The following is a 20,185-nucleotide window of genomic DNA, read 5'->3' as shown; positions in this document are numbered from 1 at the left end:
GAGTCTGCAAGGCTTGAACAGGGCAGTTGAAAACCATGGATCTGGGAGATCTCGCATTTGTAGACCATCCCACGGCCATAAACTTAGCTTATGATTAGCTGGTTACTTTACCTTTCCTTTAAGTTAGCTGTTCTGTTTCTTTGCAGGCTCTGCTAGAGAGATGCCTGGCTTGTGTGGGCCACCCTCTGCTGTCTCCCATCGACGCATCATGGAGCTTTCATCCAGTGATTTGCCCTCCCTACCCTTGTCAGGTGAACGCCGTGGGAGTACCACCAGTACCGTCAGTTCCGCCTACACAGTCAGCCGTCGCTCCTCCATGGTATCACCATATCTGCAAGCAGGAGGTGCCCCTAATGGATTAGGCCCCCCTGATCCATATGATCCCATCTCTCCTGATGCCTCAAGGCGCTCCAGCGAAGCCAGCCACTGTGGGGGTCTTCCAGGCCTGGGACCCTTGACCCCAGCCCAGCAATACCGTCTCAAGGCCAAGTATGCTGCAGCGACAGGAGGACCACCTCCAACTCCACTACCCAATATGGAGAGGGCAGCTCAGGCCAGCCTCATGGGAGCATACCCAGGCTCAGGCCTGCCTCCTTTCATGCGCAGGCATAGTGCCAATGAGTACCACAGTTACAGCACTGGTCTCCTCCACCCCCACCTGGCAATGAGTCAAAATGCCCGGCGAGCCAGTGATCCTGCCCAGACAGTGGGCGAAGTCCATCCGGTTCCCAGGGTGCAGCGTTTCAAAAGTCTAAGCAACATGAGCCCAACAGGCATTGGCAGAGCCAACGGGCAAGCGATAGGGGGCTCGGATGCCAACCTTCAGCGCCATCTCTTTTCACCACGGCCCCCAAGCATCAGCGAAAATGTCTTTTTGGAAACCGCAGCCATAGAGAGTGCTGGTCCAGTTGCAGAGCAAGAACTATTGGAGATGGAACCTTATCTTGGCTATCAGGACCAGAACTATTCATGCCAAACCATGAGCATGGAGCTACAAGGCAATGCAGCCCATCGTGGCTCACTCAGGACAATAGGTGACTTGCAGGTCAGTCCAGCAGCTCATGAGCAATTAGAGGGTGGCTTTGAGCAGCCAGATTATATTCAGTCCCAATGCCAGATGAATATGGCTTTCCACTCGGCACGCCAGTGGGAGAGTGATGGCTCAGGGATGAATCCCACCGCTCCTGCTGGCATGGGCCAGTGCCACTCAGTCCAATACCCAGTACCTGGTACCAAGCACATGGGAGTGCAGCCTGCCAATGAGGGCCAACATGGAACTTTCCAGCTTGGTCAACCTCAGATTAAAGCTGAGCAGCAGTTCCAATCAACTGCTCCAAATCTTTCCTCTTGCCAAGGTATGAAACAGATGCCCTACAGTCAGACACAACCTGCCTGTGGAGGGGGAGGAGCTGGAGGTAGTGGGTACCAAGCAGAGAGTCAACCAGGCACTTGCTTTGGAATGGGTCATCCCCCTGGCCAAAGATCCCAGACACCAATGCTACAAGTCAAGGAGATGATGGTGCGTAGTTACGTGCAGTCACAACAAGCCCTGATGTGGGGGGAGCAGCCAGGCAGCAATACAATGATGGGAATGGATGGCATAGAGAGTGTCCAGTGTTCACCGCACGAACCTTACTCTGGCTCCAAGTATCCAGCCTACCCTGCCAGGCCTCCACAAACAATGGAGAACAAAGCACTTTCAACCCCTAGCAGCCAGTGTTATAGTCCAGGGATGGTCCCACATCCACCTGGTGGACCCAAGCCACTGAGTCGGCAAAACAGTCTGAACTATCAAGCTAACCCTCCTTACGAACCTCACAACGATGGTGGCCCCCACCGGATGATGCGCTTACCCTCTCTCCAGAGCCCAGAGGAAGCTGGATTTTCTGGCCCAATGCACACGCAGTTGGGCAAAACAGCTGGGCCCAAGCTGATGAATGCCCACCAGCGGCATCATCAGCCCCCCAGCTGTGTGGCTGAGGATCCCGGTGGGCCATACATACATGGGCTGGAAGTCCTCAAATCAGACTCTTTCTCTTATCTCCCAGAGGAGCAAGTGTCCAACAGCTTGGATACCCTGGACTTGGAGAACACTCATTTGGACTTCACAGCCATTCTTGATGACACGGAAGCCCTCAGTCCCACTTCACCACCTGGTGGTCCTGCAAATATGGCAGTGGGGGATATGAGCTCCATGCTGAACTCACTGGCAGGGGAGAACCAGTTCCTGAACACCCTTTCTTAGTACAGTTAGGCTTACGGATGTGATCATAAGGAATGGGAAGGAGGTAGAGAGCCGTTATGTGTCAGAATCAGGCTGGCCATAAGAAGAAGCAACAGTACCTCCTGCTGGGCTGGACTTCATGACTTAAAGTTGGAGAAAGTAGCTCTACAGTGAGAGAGAGAGAGAGTCTGACTAGTTATATCCATGGTACGCAGTTATATTTGCCATGTGCCCTCAGACCCATGGAAGAAGCTGCAGGGTCTTAGTTATTGAGCAATACCCCAGAAATGGAACTGATTGAAAGATGGCTACCTGTGGGATAATGTGGATTTATTCCACACTCCTAACTTTATCTGTTCTCTTCCCCATCCCCAGCCTACCGCTACCCACCATCCTGCCTTACCCAATGAAGCCAGTATTCTTGAATAATAGGCCATCTTATCCGCATTCAACATAAGTGCCTCTTCTTCAGAATGCCTTATACTTTAGGAGGGAAAGATAATATCTGTACACCTTCTGTGCTATTGAATTTGCTAGCATGGCTGTGTCCCTAGGGCTCATCCTATCATAAATCCGGTCACTCCTTATAGGAATGTTTGTGAAAGCAAGGCTTGCAAGTAAATTGTAAACTTCACTAGGAATTTTTCAGGAAAGCTCTGTATGACCTGGACTGGCAGGAAGATTTCTCCTTTTGGTAGATCTTTCCTGAAAATGAGGAGACTGAGACACTCAAAATGAGAGAAGATAACATCCTAGAATCAGCCCTAGCTTCATTAGCTGTGGGGGCTGCTGCTCAAAGCATCTGTAATACAGTTAAGTCCTTCTTTGCACATAGTTGATATCCTTCAGACCCATTGGGACTTCTGGCGTCTTAGCCTGCAGAGCCTCTATCTTGTCTGCGGCTTGGCTGTCAAAGTTTATCCCACTCTCCTATGAAACCATCTCAATGAGGATTCTTGTCCTTAGCTTTCATCCTGCCTTTCTTGCCAATAAATAATAGGTTAAAGGTAGGATCTATTATCCTGCCAGAACTCTTGCCCTGGCAACTTCTAGCTGCCAAAGTTTCCAAACATACCCCTGATAGCAAGGACTGGTCATGCTTGCTGTCAAGATGAGTCCAATATTTTTTCTGTCTGAGGCAAAGGCCAAGTTATCCCTTCCCCATCCTATGCACAAAAGTGGAGCAGACTGACCGTTAATGTCTGAGCCAGAATAAAGTTGGTGCACTACTCAAACAGCTGCACTTTTTCAAGAGTTATACAGCACAAGAAGTCTTCCACCACTGAGCAGCCTGTTTCTCTAATGCCTGTCTTCCTTGATTGCCACCATGCCTTTAATCATTTCCTTCCTATTGCTGTTGACTATAATAATGTTGTCATGTTGACATGGTACACCAACAGTCTTCCAGTCACACTTCAATCATGATGATGAGCAAATATGGCTGTTGACCATATTACTGTTGTCATATTGACATGGTACACCAACAGTCTTCCAGTCACACTTCAATCATGATGATGGGCAAGTGTTTTTTTCCTGAAAATAATGGGATAATTCACAGCCCATGTGTCACATTGAGTTCTGGCTACCAACATCTTGCTGTTGCACCTTTTCCTGGCATATCTGCCATGTAAAGTACCATTTGTAGGATAGGCCTTGCTTGCTGTGCAAGCTGGAGTGCAGCATTTGACCAAACAGCACCAAAGGATCATTCCACAGATTATATTTTTACAATATTCATGTAAATGTCCTACTCCAGCTTTTTTGCCACACATAGGAATGTACATGGAATTTACACCCATAACTTTGTATCTAGGGGACATCCCTGTGTGCATCCTTATTGGGTTGGGGCCAAGATGATTTACATGTACAACTAAAGATTTTTTTAAAAAATAGACAAAGATACGTTTACACACACATCTCACGGGTTGCATTTGTCAGGGAGCTGGGAATGGCTGTAGACTTAATGGGTAATATGCATTTACCGTAAACTAATATATCCATCAAAGCACTCTTAGATGGAGATTGTGAAAGATAGTTAACGAGATAATAATATTCAAGGATGGAAGATTAATAAGACACAGTAGCCTGTCAAATATCAACACATACACACCGTAGTGATAAAAGTGAAGAACAATGCAATGCATAGCAGCATAGTGCCTTAGACCAAATACCTATCAATAAGTCAGAAAGTTAACCTAACTTATAAGAAGCAACAGACTCCAAAATGTGTTCCTCCCCAGTACTGTAAACAGCCTAGCTGAGAAAAAAGTTCCTCCTTGACCCCAGATCCATTAGGGTTGGTTTACCTTGGCGTGAGGATCACTTGATTACTTTGCTGATAACTACCGTCATGTGTAAACTGATTGCAATATGCAAACATGGAGGAGCTAGATTTGTGACTGACACATAGAAACACACAGATTCACAAAAGTGTAGTGTTGCATTGGTTGAAGGATCACCATTGGTGTGTGAACTGAGACTTAATTATGAAAAAATTGAGTGTGTCAAGTCTACCAAAAGAAAAGTGTTTTTAGGGCATATTCCTCAGATTCATGCTCTCCATCTAGTGTTCTTGAATCAGGGATGCTGTTGAAAAGCAGTGGTGAAAGATGAATTCTGGGACAAGCTGCTAAGGGCCGGAGATGTAAAGACATCCTTCCCAGGATGTATCAGTGTGACAAGAAAGCTGGTGGATACAGCTTCTCCTGTCAGTCCCTTCAATGGTCTCATAGTTCACCCACCTCCTATTGTCATTGTAAGGTCCTGCAACATTGGAAGGGATGATGCATGAATAATGGGGCCAGGGGAAGGGGAGTGACTGGAAGGAGCTGTTACCTTTTCCTTCACAGCATTTGGGGATTAAAAGGTTTACAAGGTTCTCCAGATTGCAATCTAGCCTGGCAGTTTTAGAAGAGAGCAAAGATACCTGCTTCTCAATCCTGCCAACACTTGGTCTCAAAGGCAGAGAAACAGTGGAGGAATACAGACAGCACCCTTCCAGTGGCCCTTGGCAGAGCCTGTATTTTTCTTGGATCCAGATAGGCAACTGTATTTTTCTTTGATCCAGATTCTGAAGCAGTCTTACATCATGTAAGACCTTGGTCTCTGTAGCCCGATGGTTCTCAACCTGTGGGTCTCCAGATGTTTTGGCCTTCAACTCCCAGAAATCCCAACAGCTGATAAACTGGCTGGGATTTCTGGGAGTTGTAGGCCAAAACACTTGGGGACCCACAAGTTGAGAAGCACTGCTGTAGCCCCTTGTTGTCTACTCTGAATGAATGGCTTCCCAATGGTCACACTCTGAGTCTTGTCCCAGCTATATGAGAAACTTCTAGATGGAGATGCCATAGATTGAATCTCACACCTTCTGTGTACAAAATCTATGTTCTGCCAGTTCCCTCTTGACTTCTGTTCTGATTAGGTTCCCACACAGGCTGGGAAATGGATTTTTAAATCCCAAATTGCAGATCAATATTGTGCACCACTTATATATTTCTATGCTGAGAACAAAAGTGTTGAGAGAATAATTGGGAGGTTTTCTAACAAGCACAGTGGGGTAGGGCAGGGTTTTATAGCTTTCAGGTTTGAGACAAATATTAGGGGAACGTGAGTCAGGTACTCACCAGTAGTGTGTAGGATAGATCATTCCCTGTAGTGTGAACACTCATCCCTGTCACCTCTGCAGAACAAGTTTTGCTAGTATTCAAAGACATGATGTATTAGTTTGAAATATCAACACTGTTGAGGCTAACCAAGTGAACAAAGTTGGAGATAAACTTTTGTAGTCTAAGCCTACTTTTTCAGATGCATAGAGTGAGGTGGCTAGGAACAGTCATTATAGGCAGACTGTGTGTCTAGTTTTGGTATGAAAACCAGCAATAATTTTGAGATAATAGAAGAGACCACATACCACAATTGGTTTGGCTTCTGCCAAACCATTTTGAGCTCTGTAATGCTCCAATACAACATCCCCTTATCGTAGTTGAAGCATTTCAACATAGATATATGCTATGCCAGCACTACATAACCCCCATTAAGAATAACAGCATTATATCATTGCACAATTCCATTTCACAATTCACAACTACAATGCACTGTTTTGCTGTATGCCACTGTTAGCAGAATATGCCTGTTGAGTTGTGTGGAATAATTCATCCCACTTGCATGTGCATTTATCACTAACAGGGTGCTGACCATTACCTGTCTCCAAACTTTGACCCTCTGTTCCTTTCTGCAAGGCGAAAAAGTAATTCTGCATACAACAGAACCCAGAAAAACTATCTGATACAATACTCTCTAACTGTACTTCCAGTGACTCTATCTTTGTATATCGATACTCAAATGCAGCAGCTTTCTAGGGCTTCATAGGAATCTTTTTCCAGACCTATCTTGAGATTTTGGGGACCAAACTCAGAGGGCCCTTCTGAATGAGAAACAGACACTTTGCCATAGCACTACAACCTCTACCACTGAGCAAGCAGCACCTTTGCCTTTCTCCTTGTGTCCTTCAGGTACTTATCCCAATGCCCTGCACCTAAGCATCTTCTTCCTTCTAGGAAAAAAAGCCCTTAAGTTAAACATAAGAAACCAAAGAATATGCCTTTTCATCCATTGTAGCTTTTGTTTTGTATCTTTCTTTTATATTTTAGTCTGGAAGCCAAACAAACGCCTACCCTTGGGCCTGTAGATTTTCTCATCTATGGGAAGGGAAAAATAAAGTATTAAAGCAAAAGAAAAGAATATTTTTTCTAGGCATATCACGTTGACATATATTTTGATGATTTGTATATAGTATATATGTGTGAGTATTTTTTACCCTGTAAATCTTTCTCTCTCTTTTTTTAGAGAAAACTCAGCAATAAATGACAATTAAAGTATTTCTTCAAGAAAACAAAGAAAGTGGTAAAACTGGTTCTTCAATATCTATTGCAAGAGATTCATGGAGCTAGGATTCTCCACCTGAAAAGGAACATTTACAAAGGAGAGGAAATTTCACCCTTCCAGATGTTTTTGACATTAAACCCCTGAATCTTCAATAAGCATGGTCAATGGTAGAGAATTATGGGAGCTGCAGTCCACAACATCAGGAGGAACTCACTCTTCCTTTCTGGGATCTAGCCATACTTGTATTAGGGATTCCTCATTCCAGAGTGTTTTGCCTCCTTCTCATTTAGGAGTGGGCAGAAAATGGTTCTCGGCCTCATTTCATGCAAGTTGCAGATCCCAGAGACAGACAAAGGGATGGGGGGATTGGGGAGGGGGAGCAGGATCATGTTCCATATGCAACACAAATGCAATTCTTAAGATGCCAAAGCAGGTTTTCCCCTGACATTAAGTCTAGTCGTGTCCAACTCTGGAGGTTGGTGCTCATCTCCATTTCTAAGCCGAAGAGCCAACGCTGTCCATAGACATCTCCAAGGTCATGTGGCCGGTATGACTGTATGGAGCACCGTTACCTTCCCACCAGAGCAGTACCTATTGATCTGGTCACATTTGCATATTTTTGAACTGCTAAGTAGATTTTTTAATATGATTTGTTGTTTTTACATTGTTTTTAGGCACTGAATTTTTGCCTATTTATTGTAAGCCGCTTTGAGTCCCCTTGAGGAGAAAGGCGAGGTAAAAGTGATGTAAATAATAATAATAATAATAATAATAATAATAATAATAATAATAATAATAATAATAATAATAAATAAGTTGGCAGAAGCTAGGGCTAACAGTCAGGAGCTCAGCCCGCTCCCCGGATTTGAACCGCCGACCTTTCGGTCAGCAAGTTCAGCAGCTTAGCAATTTAACCCAGTGTGCCAGTGGGGGCGTTTTAAAAGCCATACATAAAATCATGTGTCATCCAAAGCTAGAACTTGACCTGTTTCATTAGTTTTGGGTGCATTGTTTTATTAGATTCTGCTGGTGATTTTGATATTTTCAGAGGATTTGGGATATGTAAGTGTAGGAAGAGTCGAAAATGACTGAACGAGAGAGACGACGAAAAAGCGTAGGAAATCAAGAATATACAAGGTAACAGTAAGAAATGGCAGGTGTGGTTTTTGAAAGAGAAGAGGTGGAACAAGCTAGCGATCATTAACAATCAATGCTCCTGACTACAGTGAGGGCTTTTTTCCCCTTGTAGGGCATCCAAAAACATCTCTGTAGTTAGTAGATGTTTGGTACATTAAATCTTTGTGCTTAGATGGTAAAAAATACTCTCTGTTAACATTTCAGACCATTGTATAGATGTGAAATTCACAGAGGCCCTATCAGAAAAAAACAGTGGCAACTCCATCTGATAGTTACCAAGTTTCTTTCCAGTTTTAAGCCTCTATTGCATAGAGCTTTGAGTGGTAGACTATGACTCTGAAGATCAAGGTCCGAATCCATGAATAATAGCTCCCTAGGCAAATCACACACTCATAGTTCCAGAATATCCTGTGATAGGTTCGCCTAATGAGTTGCTGTCAGTTGGAAACAACTTGAAGGCACACAACAAAATCAACATCACACCTAGGTCTTGCCCAGTAGGTGGCATGCTTTTCTTTGTAATCATGAGTCCTGCAACCATGCTGTCTCCAACTGCACCTCTAAAGGATGCAAAACATTTAGAACTAGGTTGCTGTGAGTTTTCCGGGCTGTATGGCCATGTTTCAGAAGCATTCTCTCCTGTCATGTGGGACTGTGATGTGGGCAAAACATCAGGAGAGAATGCTTTTGGAACATGGCCATACAGCCGAGAAAACTCACAGCAACCCAGTGATTCCAGCCATGAAAGCCTTCGACAACACATTCAGTCCTAGATAGTAGACAGAAATGCATCATCTGGAAATAGTTCTTTATTATGTATTTCCCTTTGCCAACTACAAGTCATTGAGAAAAACAAGATAACAGTGTACAGGAATTGTGTGCCATAAATTATGACTTACAGGATTCAAAGAGCTACAACGGACAACATGTTCCATGTTGAAAGCAGTTATCAAGCCAGCTCCGAACTGAGGAACTGGGAGAACGGTGGCTGTCTGAAGACAACGAGGTATTTCCCACCAAGAAACATTCAGTCACTTTCAAAAAAAATATAGGACAGAATTCATTTGAAGAAGCAGACTATGTCTGCAAGAAACATAATTGAACAATTTCACAAAGTTCATATTCAGCAAGGGGCTGCCTCAGTGTTACTACATAGGGGAGCTGGCAAAGGGACCAATACACCCTGGGACTGAAGCACAGCAAGACACCAGCAAGAGAGTAGTGATCCACATCGGGACACTTTTGCCGATGTCCTGCTACACACCTTTGCAATTCACAGGTTTTCTTAGTATCTCTACTAGGTAGCTATGTATGTGTACTGTTATAAAACATAAACCATGATCGAATATTCCAGCCAAAGTTCCCAAATCCTCTAGAAGTCACCCTGGCAGTATCAAACTAGCCTTATTTTTCCAGGATGCCTCCAGGCAGACGGTTCCTATAAAAAGTTAACACTTGAAAAACATTACTCAGCTATTCCATCCATCTTAAAAGATGGGGAGTAATAACAAGTGGGAAACACAACAAGACTATGTGTAGAAGATGTTAACATCTAGATCCCTGGGGTAAAATCCCATCAATGATCATAGAATCATAAAATAGTAGAGTTGGAAGAGACCTCATGGGCCATCCAGTCCAACCCCCTGCCAAGAAGCAGGAAATCTCATTCAAAGCACCCCCGACAGATGGCCATCCAGCCATCTGATGAAGGCAGAGAGACTTTGCAAAAAAAAAAAAAAGTCCCATCTGGAAGCACCTTCAGAATAGATATGCTGTAAAGTAGGGATGGACAACCTGGGCAAAAATCAGCCATAAATTATAATTGGAAGTAACATCTAGTTGCAGTTTCCTGTTGTTTCAGATGGTGGGGTGTTTTAGGTAAGCCTGTTACTCCTATAGGCCTCTTTATTATAGCAACTGATCTTCCTTTTTGCCTGAAAAATAAATGGGATGAGGGCTTGAGGGCCATAGAAAGAGAGTCAGTGGTTTGATGTGGAAGCACTTTGTCACTTCTGTCCTAGAGACGTGATTCCTAAAGCACTTCTTAGGGAAGTGCAACTTCAGTGGATCCACAAGCCAGTTCCATTGTCCTGCAGGCCCAATAAACCCATGGCCACCAAAACAAGAACTGAACAGAAGTCCACTCCCTCTGGCTTTTTCAAAGCTTTTTTTTAAAAAAGCAGTTTTTGACTAAGGGCAAATAGAGGATGCATTACTTGTTTTCAATGTGAATTTAACCTGGAAGCTTCTTAGAATGAAAGTAAGAAAAGAAAAATTGGCTGATATGGAGCCCTGGGGACCACATGTCCAGCGTTATCCTAAGGAGCTGTGGCGGCGCAATAGGGTAAACCCTTGTGCCAGCTGGACTGCTGACCTGAAGGTTGCCGGTTCGAATTTGCAAGACAGGGTGAGCTCCCGTCTGTCAGCTGTAGCTTGTGGAGATATGAGAGAAGCCTCCCATCAGGATGGTAACAGATCCAGGCATCCCCTGGGCAGCATCTCTGAAGACAGCCAATTCTCTCACACCAGAAGTGATGTGCAGTATGTTCTCAAGTCACTTCTGACACAATTTTAAAAAATCCTAAGTATATCTAATTTGCTGATGGCAGGTACATTAGTGCAGAATTATATAAAGACAGGGCAAAAGAGATAGCTAATTCCCAGGTGTCAGGAGATAAGGAGATAACTTAATGGTCAGCTTAGAGAAATGAAAGACAGAATTCAGAACAATTGAGGACAGATGGACGGTACTGAAGGAACAGGGTTAACAGGAAGACTCTTAATTCCAAAGGTTTCTGTTAGCTGGAATCCATACCTAAGCCATGTCACGGGCCTAGGCTCAAGCATTGGCCATCATGTCCCCTTCTTCATTTTGTATCAGGCATGCTCGGGAAAGCTCAATTATGCCACATATTGCAAAGTTTATTTAGAGCCAGAAGCCTTTCACTGGCCCGCATCAGCTTCTAAATTTGATTCATCCTAAAAATCCTGGAGTATAATCCTGCAGAGGCTCAAGGCACCATATGCCCAGCAGAACTGTAGCCCGAGCGGAGCTATGCAAAGCCAGGGCTAGCTCCAGGGCTAAATCAGCTGGGATCCAGTGTGCCTTTCGGATAAAACCATCAACACCTGAGAGAGGTGTCAGCCAAGTCATTCAGTCCCTGGGATCACAAAGATGTTAGGAAATTCAGTGAGGAGCAACTCTACCACCTGGTTCTGGTACACCATGCCTTCCACCAAACTGGCAGAGTCACGCTCGTGTCGCAACAGCGTTGGTCCAAAGACAATGCCAATGTTCTGTGTTGTCATCCGGTTGGCATCCGAGTGCTCCATCACCCTGAAGGGAGTAAGAGGAGGGAATTAAATGTACCACCACAAAATCTGGGATTCTATCTAGCATAGGAATGGGGGACATCATAGCCCAGGGCCCATAGACCTACCACAAACCCTTGCGTATGAAACATCATATAGTGGTTCTCCAGTTTTTGTATGAACTCCTCCACTCACTACTCTCATTCTAAAGTTTAAAATGCTTCTCACAAAGACTAGGTTGCTGCCAATAAGATCTTTTTGCCAAAATATGCTGGAATTTTTGATATTACCTTTCCCCCCACTTTGGCCTCACCCAGTATTGGAACGAGACCTCAAAGAATGTCTCTGCGATGGGAAACAACTCTCAGACTTAAAACCCTGTTAAAGGTTTTAAAGCAGATAATTTCATATACCCTGGGTTTGGTGCCAGGCACAAGAAATACATCTCTTGACTTGGAAGCTTTTTCCTCCGCATCAGGGGTAGGAATGTTTATTTGGAGAGGAAATTGCCTCATTTTTCTTCCTAATACCTTCAGCTCTAATAAGAAAACTGGGAGAGTGTGATTGCGCATGAAAGCTTTGCCCTTACTTGCGGAGATGTTCCAGTATGTAACGCAGTGTGTCCCGGTTCGGTTGGGGGAGACTCTGGATCAGGCCCACTAGTTTTACTACTTTATCCTTGGAGTCAGACAACTCTGTAGGGAAAAGCAATAAGCAGACTTTTCAGATCTGGAGTGGGGTGAAGGTGTAGGGAACATCTTGGGTTTCTATCAAGTGCTGCAGGAAGCCAGAAAGATTCCAGTGATTCTATTGATGACCTGAAGTTCAGAGCACATGTTGTGGAACAAGCAAGATTTGAAACTCTCTCTGACACAGTGCCACCATGATTATGGATACAATGTTTTAGTCCATATTGTTGTTATTGTGTGCCTTCAAGTCATTTCTGACTTGTGGTGACCCTATCTTATCACCAACTTGGCAAGATTTGTTCAGGGGGAGGAATGCCTATACCTTCCTCTGAGGCTAAGAGTATGATTTGCTCAGGGTCACCCAGTAGGTTTCAAAGGCTGAGCAGAAATTCAGCCCCTGGTTTCTCAGTTTCCTAGTTCAGCACTCAATCTAATACACCACACACATACTTTAGTTTGTATAGCAACCAAACAACCATCATGTCGATTTATGACAACTCCATGAATTTCATAGAGTTTTCTTAGGCAAGGAATACTCAGAAGTGGTTTTTCATAGCTTAGATCAGGGGTCCCCAAACTAAGGCCCGGGGGCCAGATGCGGCCCTCCGAGGTCATTTACCTGGCCCCCACCCTCAGTTTTATAATATAATATATTGTATATACATATAATATTGATAATAATATTATAATGTAGTACAATATAACACTAATTATAATACCATATAATAATATTAATTATATATTCTATATTACATATAATATTACTAATAATATTACAGTATAATGGTATAGTTCAATATAGTAATATATAATGCTAATATTGTGCTATGCTAATAATATAATATATTGTATGTACATATAATTTGCAAGCCACTCTGAGTCCCCTTTGGGGTGAGAAGGGCGTGATACAAATGTAGTAAATAAATGCATTAATTAATTAATTAATTAATTAATGTTAGACTTAAGCTCGCCCAAAGTCTGAAATGACTTGAAGGCACACAACAACAACAACAACAACAACAACAACAACAACCCTAATTAACTTGACTATCTCATTGGCCAGAAGCAGGACTACACTTCCCATTGAAATCCTGATAAATGTATGTTGGTTAAAATTGTTTTTATTTTTAAATATTGTATTGTTCTTTCATTGTTCTTGTTGTTGTAGTTGTTGTTTTTGCACTACAAATAAGACATGTGCAGTGTGCATCGGAATTTGTTTGTTGTTGTTTTTTTCAAATGATAATACGGCCCCTCAACAGTCTGAAGGATTGGCTTAAAAAGTTTGAGGACCCCTGGCTTAGATAGTAGTTCCAAAAGGGCCCCCATAAACAGCTGTTTTATAGTTCAGAGTGAGCCATGCTGAAAAATGCAGAAGTAGTTTTTCAGAGATCGGCCTGAGTATATTCTTAGACCGATTATAACTGATCACTATGGCAGAACACTTTCAAATCTGCTCATATGTAGATCTTAACATGTCACATCTGTTTAAAATGAAGCATAGATGCTGACTGCTCTTTATTTAATAGCTGCCAGTATCCCTGACCAATAGCTACTACAGAGGTGGGGAGCCTTTGGTTCTACAGAAATATTGCAATACAACTCCCACAATCTCTTACCTTTGACCAAGGAAACATATGGGAGTTGTAGCTCAAAACTGATGATGGATTGAAAGTACCTCATAAGATGTATAAGATGTGCTGTTATGTTTCCATGGAGTGAGAGCAGATTCATGAAAATAATTTGTCTCCGATTTCATAAAATGGGGAAAGAGAGGCTCAGGATGTGCTAGTAGGATGTGGGAATCCATTCTTTTTGCTGAGAAGATGCCCAGGCAAATAGGAGTTGCTGTGAGTTTTCCAGGCTGTATTGCCATGTTCCAGAAGCATTCTCTCCTGACTTCTGAAACATGGCCCTGCAGCTCGGAAAACTCACAGCAACCCAGTGATTCCGGCCATGAAAGCCTTTGATAACACATAGGACACTTGATGCTTTCTAGAGAGGAGCTCAAGCCCTGAAAACAAATGGAGGGGTTTGAAATTCAGTCCTCCACAGCAGGGTCAAAGGACCTGGAAATGCACTTACTGACAGAAGCTATAAATTCATCAAAGAGGCTGCATGGCACCAGTGGTTCAGGCAACTCCCGGAAGAACAGCTTGAGGGCCCCAGTGATCACGTGCACGTCATCCCACTGCGGGTCACTCAGCTGCAGCCTTTCCTCTAAGGAGAGAAGAGAAGAGACTCTACAAATGCCACTACAGAAGCAAAAAAGTGCTGCAGAAAGGGTAGGCAATCCACTGCCTTATAGATAATCCAGTCTTTAATTCTCCTAATGCCCAATCACTGGACATATTGGCAGATGGGAATTGTCCAAGATATTGAGAAGATTTCATGTGGTTCCATGTGTTAAACCAACAGAACACTTTCACGTCCATTCTTCTGCAAGTGGATTTTAAACACTACACCAGAGGTCCCCAAACTTTTTAAACAGGGGGCCAGTTTACAATCCTTCGGACCGTTGGAGGGCCGGCCTATAGTTGGCCACCGAGCAATAATAATAATTAACAACAACAACAACAACAACAATAATAAAGAGGGTTAGAAGAGATCCCTTAGGCCATTTAGTCCAACCCCCTTCTGCCTTTATGCACCGAAAGTACAAGCACAGCACCCCTGACAGATGGCCACCCAGCCTCAATGTTAATAATAATAATAATAATAATAATAATAATAATAATAATAATAATAATAATACAGGGTTTTGGAACACAATACTCCTGACCTCACAATTCTGTTAAAAAACAAAGTATGGACTGTCGACGTTGCAATCCCAGGTGACAGAAGGATTGAGGAGAAACAACTGGAAAAGCTGACATGATATGAGGATTAAAAGATCGAATTACAAAGACTCTGGCACAAGCCAGTCAAGGTGGTCCCAGTGGTGATCAGCACACTGGGTGCAGTGCCTAAAAACCTTGGCCTGCACTTAAACACAATCGGCGCTAACAAAATTACCATCTGCCAGCTACAGAAGGCCACCTTACTGGGATCTGCACACGTTATTCGCCGATACATCACACAGTCCTAGACACTTGGGAAGTGTCCGGCGTATGATCCAATACAACAACCAGCAGAGTGTCTGCTGTGGACTCATCTTGTTGTGTTTCTAATAATAATAATAATAATAATAATAATAATAATAATAATAATTATTATTATTATTATTATTATTATTATTATTGTTATTATTTTAAGAGAAGAAGAGACCCCTTGGGTCATTTAGCCCAACCCCCTTCTGCCCTTGTGCTGTGGGGGCCGGATAAATGGCTTCGATGGGCCGCATCTGGCCCCCGGGCCTTAGTTTGGGGACCCCTGCACTACACAGTGTAGTTTCATCTGCAGCCTTGTTCTTTTTTAAACAGCAGAGGAAGTATGGATAAGCCCTCTATGAGGTAATCCATTCATAAAGACTCAATGGTTTCAATGGAAGACATTCAGATTGCAATCCGACAGGACCTCTGAAAAGTGCTTCTGTGTTGCACTGCAAGAAGGGAGGAGCTCTGCCAGTAGAAAAGCACCTGTGGCTTCAGAGAGCTTCAATTACGCATGCAGAAAGCTCTATAGGTGCAGATAGATATTTCCCCTTAAATGAACAGTAGGGTCCCGGTTCCAGTTAATTTCCATCTCATTGGTTTCAATGAGAGGGATGTTTGCATAGGGAGGAAAATATATGCACACTCCATTCTGTTAGCTGGCTGCATCCAATTAGCAAAGCAACAACTTCACAGATTGTCTCTGTCAAGCAAAACATAACAACAACAACAACAACAACAACAAAACAACAACTACATTTATTTATATTCTGCCCTTCTCCCTGAGGGGACACAGAGTGAATTACAGCATATAGACACAGGTAAACATTCAGTGCCTTGTTACAATGAAATACAATGAAACACAAATGCACAGACAAAGGCAAAGGCTTCTCCTTTCATTTCCAGCTCTGGGCGGTGCTCATCTCCATTTCCAAGCCAAGGAGCCTGTGTTGTCTGTTGACCCCTCCTGACTGTATGGCCAGCATGACTGCATGGAGAATCTTTTTGCCTTCCCGCTGAGACAGTACTGAATGATCTACTCATATTTGCATGTTTTTGAACTGCTAGGCTGGCAGTAGCTAGGGCTAACAGTGGGAGCTCATTCCATCGCGTGAATATGAACTGCCAACCTTCAGGTGAGCAATTCAGCAACATAAGGGTTAAACCCATTGTGCTACCATGACTCCATTGGAACCTAAGTCCCACACTGGAATCAGTGAGGTTGTCAAATGCTTAACTCAGGCTGGATTCTTCCTGTCATACAACACCTGTGGCAGTAACCTCAGAGGTTGTTGCGCCCCAGACCCATCTCATTCAGACAGAGAGGGAAAATAATAAAAGGTCCAAGGAATCTTACAGATGTTGGAGGTAACCTACCAGTTTGGAACTTTCCTAAAACAATGTACTTTTCTATTTATTTTTGAGTGGTCCTCTGCAAACTGAATCTCACTGGCTGAAATCCCTGCTCCAATTCCTCCTATTTTTGGATGGAAAAAATCCACAGAAATGGGACTCCCCTGGAACTTCAATATACGAATTTCCTTCCTCCTGGTCGGGCTTTAGCACAGCAAGTTAACCACCAGCTGCAATAAATCTTACCAATTGAAAGGTTGGCAGTTGGAAGCCTGGATCAGTGTGAGCACCCGAGCTTCAGCCAAGCTCACTGCCCACCTAGCAGATCGAAAACAGCTGTGAGTAGGTAAATAGGTATCGCTTAAGCGGGGAGGCATTTTAATGGCACCATAAAGGAAATACCAGAAAAATGCTGGTGATCAAAACAAAAAGGAGAACAGGGCTCTTCGACATGGAGGATGGAGAGACAGGAATCGAACACAACCTCCAGGATGCCAAAGATGGGAGATGCCTACATACCTCTATCTGTTGTCTGTCCTGTCTGTGTATAACAGCATTGAATGTTTGCCATGTATGTGTTCTGTGATCTGCCCTGAGTCCCACTTGGGGTGAGAAGAGCAGAATATACATGTTGTAAATAAATAAATAAATAAATAAATAAAGTTGGACAGAAGCTTGAAGCTCATCTAGTTCAATCTTATTCCAGTGCATAAAGCATCCCTGGCAGATGGCTACGTAGCCTCTCCCTGCTTAAAAACATTTAAGCAGTTTTGACGCTGATCTTTTCCATTGTCAAACAGTTCACTCCCGCAGGAAGTCCTTCATAATACTTAGACCCATATGTTTCTTGCAATTTGAATCTACTGGCTCAGGTCGTTTGGAGCCTTTGAAAATAAAACCTGTCCCAATTCTGTGTTCACTTTGAACATCTAGTCAAGAAGACTCGCAGATTATTCCAAAATGTACAAGCTGTGTTCAGAAAACCAGTTGGCCCAATTGCCAGATATCACCTGTATTGCTTGCTTTGTATTTCTCATTCCATATGACTAGTACACTTACAGAGATCTTGTTCGCACAAAGATAAAGGAAATCCATTTAAAATTACCTTGGCAACGTTGTTCTGGGAAGACATAACGTCCATCTGAGGTCACGGCTCGCTCTGCAATGAAATATATTCATTATTGAGAAGAACAAGAAAAGACCAGAATCCTCTTTGAAAGGGGAGATGTGCAAGAGGCAAAAAAACAAGCCACATGCAACTCTCCTGTGCTTTTGGGGCCCAGAACGATTATTTTTAAAATCTGTCTTTACTATTAATGTAATCCCTGAGGAAGGCCATCAGTTTATGTATAGTCTGAAAAATAGTAGTATAAGTAATAATAATAATAACAATAATAATAATAATAATAATAATAATAATAATAATAATAATCCTTTATTTGTACCCCGCCTCCGACTCCCATAGTCAGCTTACAAAATGACACACAATAGTGCCATAACATATACAATACAATGCGACAATATCTCACTCAGAACACAACAGATAAAAACTGACAAAAGAAAACTCAATTAAAGGGAGACAGTAAAATATGGTCGGAGCTATAATTAAAAGATCCATACAATGGTTCAGCATCAGTATTGGACCTTTAAAAAAAAACTCAGACCATTAATAAGCAGGTAGACACTGGTCTCCCTTTTTTGTTGATTAATAATACGTGCTTTTCATGCTTCTATTCTAGTCGGGCCTAACAACTGGATTTCAACCAAGGTACTTTCAAATCAGCCCTTCTGCCCTGCAAACAATACAACCAACTTCTCCCAAAGATAGTCATCATGGTGGTAGATGAGATAGTTTTGAGGATCAATAGTGTCTTCCTTTACAACTTCTTCCCCTTTTCTGGTTCATATAAGCACTGTAAATACTCACCACGATCAACGATGAATCTTAGCTTCTGAATAATGGCCAAGTTCCCACTAACCCTGTAGATACCATCTACATCCAGACCTGAAATAAAGGGAGAGATCCTACCATGAATCCCTTTCAAGGCTATAGGATTGGCAAAGGGATAGATCGCAGCTCAGGTTCTTTTTTTTATGGAGAAAGTACAGTCTTCTATATGATAGTTGGTCTGCAACTCCCAGCACTTGTCACCACTGGCTATGCTAGCTAGGACTCTTGGGGGTTGCAGTCCAACAACATTTGGGCATAGCTGGGCACACGTACCTCTCTCTTCCACAGCTTCCACACACATTTGGACAAAATGTGGCACTGTGCCCCCTTCCCGTTGGCACAGGGCTTCTAGCCGGCAGCCAAAGACCTGATCTGGTGAAAAAAGGGAAGTAGCTTAAATATCCTAGATATTCTTATGGAACCAAATCCCATCTGATCTTGGGAGCTAAGATGGGAAAGAGATGGGAAATCAACAAGTAATAACAGGTGCAGTAGGCCTTATTTCAGAAAATAAACACTGTCAAAGCCACTTCTGAATATTCCTAGCATCCATAAGTCCAATGAAATTAATGGGGTCTCCATAAACCAATAAGGTGACTTGAAAGCATGTATACACTTAACAAGACTGCAAATTTCTGTTATATTGACAATGTGATCGCAAGTTTCCCTGCAAAGCAATGTTGTTGATTTTATGACCTGGCCTGGCATGGCTAAGGTTGGGAAAGAAACACATTTCTATTACTGGAGTTTGCCAGTGAAACACATCAACTTGCCTTAGAGCCGTGGTTCTCAACCTGTGGGTCCCCAGATGTTTTGGCCTACAACTTCCAGATATCCCAAACAGATTACCAGCTGTTAGGATTTCTGGGAGTTGAAGACCAAAACATCTGGGGATCCACAGGTTGAGAACCACTGCCTTAGACGTTCCTTATGGCTGTGTGGTTTTTGAAACGCATTTTCGAAAAAGGCTGGAGGAAGCATGCACCAAGCCAGGTGTAGTCTGAAAATGACCAACTAAGAGCGTGCATATTTTATTAAAATGTGTACAGACGTGTATGAGGAAATATGTATATTAGAAAAATATAAAAAAGGCATATTTTTTTAAAATTAGACACAACTTCCAGTCTTTCAATTCAATATACAAATGAGAACGGAACAGGAATGGAGAAGTAGGAAACACAATAAGAATAAAACTGATGCATTTCCTCTTTCCTGCCGCTTCCCACCCATCCATCTCCCTACATCTGAAGGTAAATTAAATCAGTCTGGCATGCTATGAAAGTGGGTGAACTACCAGAAGCATATGAGTAAATTCTGGGACCATGAAGGGGATCCTAAAATAAGAACTTGCTAACAAAGTTTTCAGTGTAGGACCATTGTGCATGAAGGCAGACTTTTTCAGGACTCCTCTTGAACCATTAAGGAAAATCCACCAAAGGCAGCCAGGGTGGGTGTTATGGGCAGGAACAGTTCCCCAAACCATTAACCATCTATCATCCTCCAGGAAAAACTTAATCTATAATGGCTCTATGCAATTTGGCTA

General features: G+C 43.0%; 2 protein-coding genes across 7 annotated transcripts in view; one reads left to right on the top strand and one right to left on the bottom strand.

Moving 5' to 3' along the window:
- gli1 (GLI family zinc finger 1) overlaps positions 1-7,454 on the top strand; it is a 200,280-nt gene extending 192,826 nt beyond the window's left edge. For all 3 annotated transcript variants that reach the window (XM_062971104.1, XM_062971102.1, XM_062971103.1), the window contains one exon: positions 147-7,454. In XM_062971104.1, the coding sequence (XP_062827174.1) occupies positions 147-2,245 (2,099 nt within the window). In that variant the 3' untranslated portion in view covers positions 2,246-7,454. The remainder of the gene's footprint in view (positions 1-146) is intronic.
- A 1,582-nt stretch (positions 7,455-9,036) lies between these two features.
- arhgap9 (Rho GTPase activating protein 9) overlaps positions 9,037-20,185 on the bottom strand; it is a 37,832-nt gene continuing 26,683 nt past the window's right edge. For 3 of the 4 annotated variants that reach the window (XM_008115069.3, XM_008115070.3, XM_008115071.3), the window contains 6 exons: positions 18,916-19,014; positions 18,619-18,696; positions 17,797-17,850; positions 14,332-14,466; positions 12,147-12,252; positions 9,037-11,582 (listed from right to left, as the gene is read on the bottom strand). In XM_008115069.3, the coding sequence (XP_008113276.1) occupies positions 11,396-11,582; positions 12,147-12,252; positions 14,332-14,466; positions 17,797-17,850; positions 18,619-18,696; positions 18,916-19,014 (659 nt within the window). In that variant the 3' untranslated portion in view covers positions 9,037-11,395. The remainder of the gene's footprint in view (positions 11,583-12,146; positions 12,253-14,331; positions 14,467-17,796; positions 17,851-18,618; positions 18,697-18,915; positions 19,015-20,185) is intronic. The other variant, XM_062971101.1, reaches the window with a different exon arrangement.

This window comes from Anolis carolinensis, chromosome 2 (genome assembly GCF_035594765.1).
Source record: "Anolis carolinensis isolate JA03-04 chromosome 2, rAnoCar3.1.pri, whole genome shotgun sequence".
NCBI classification, from domain to species: domain Eukaryota; kingdom Metazoa; phylum Chordata; class Lepidosauria; order Squamata; family Dactyloidae; genus Anolis; species Anolis carolinensis.
This window is presented reverse-complemented; position numbering and strand designations above follow the sequence as displayed.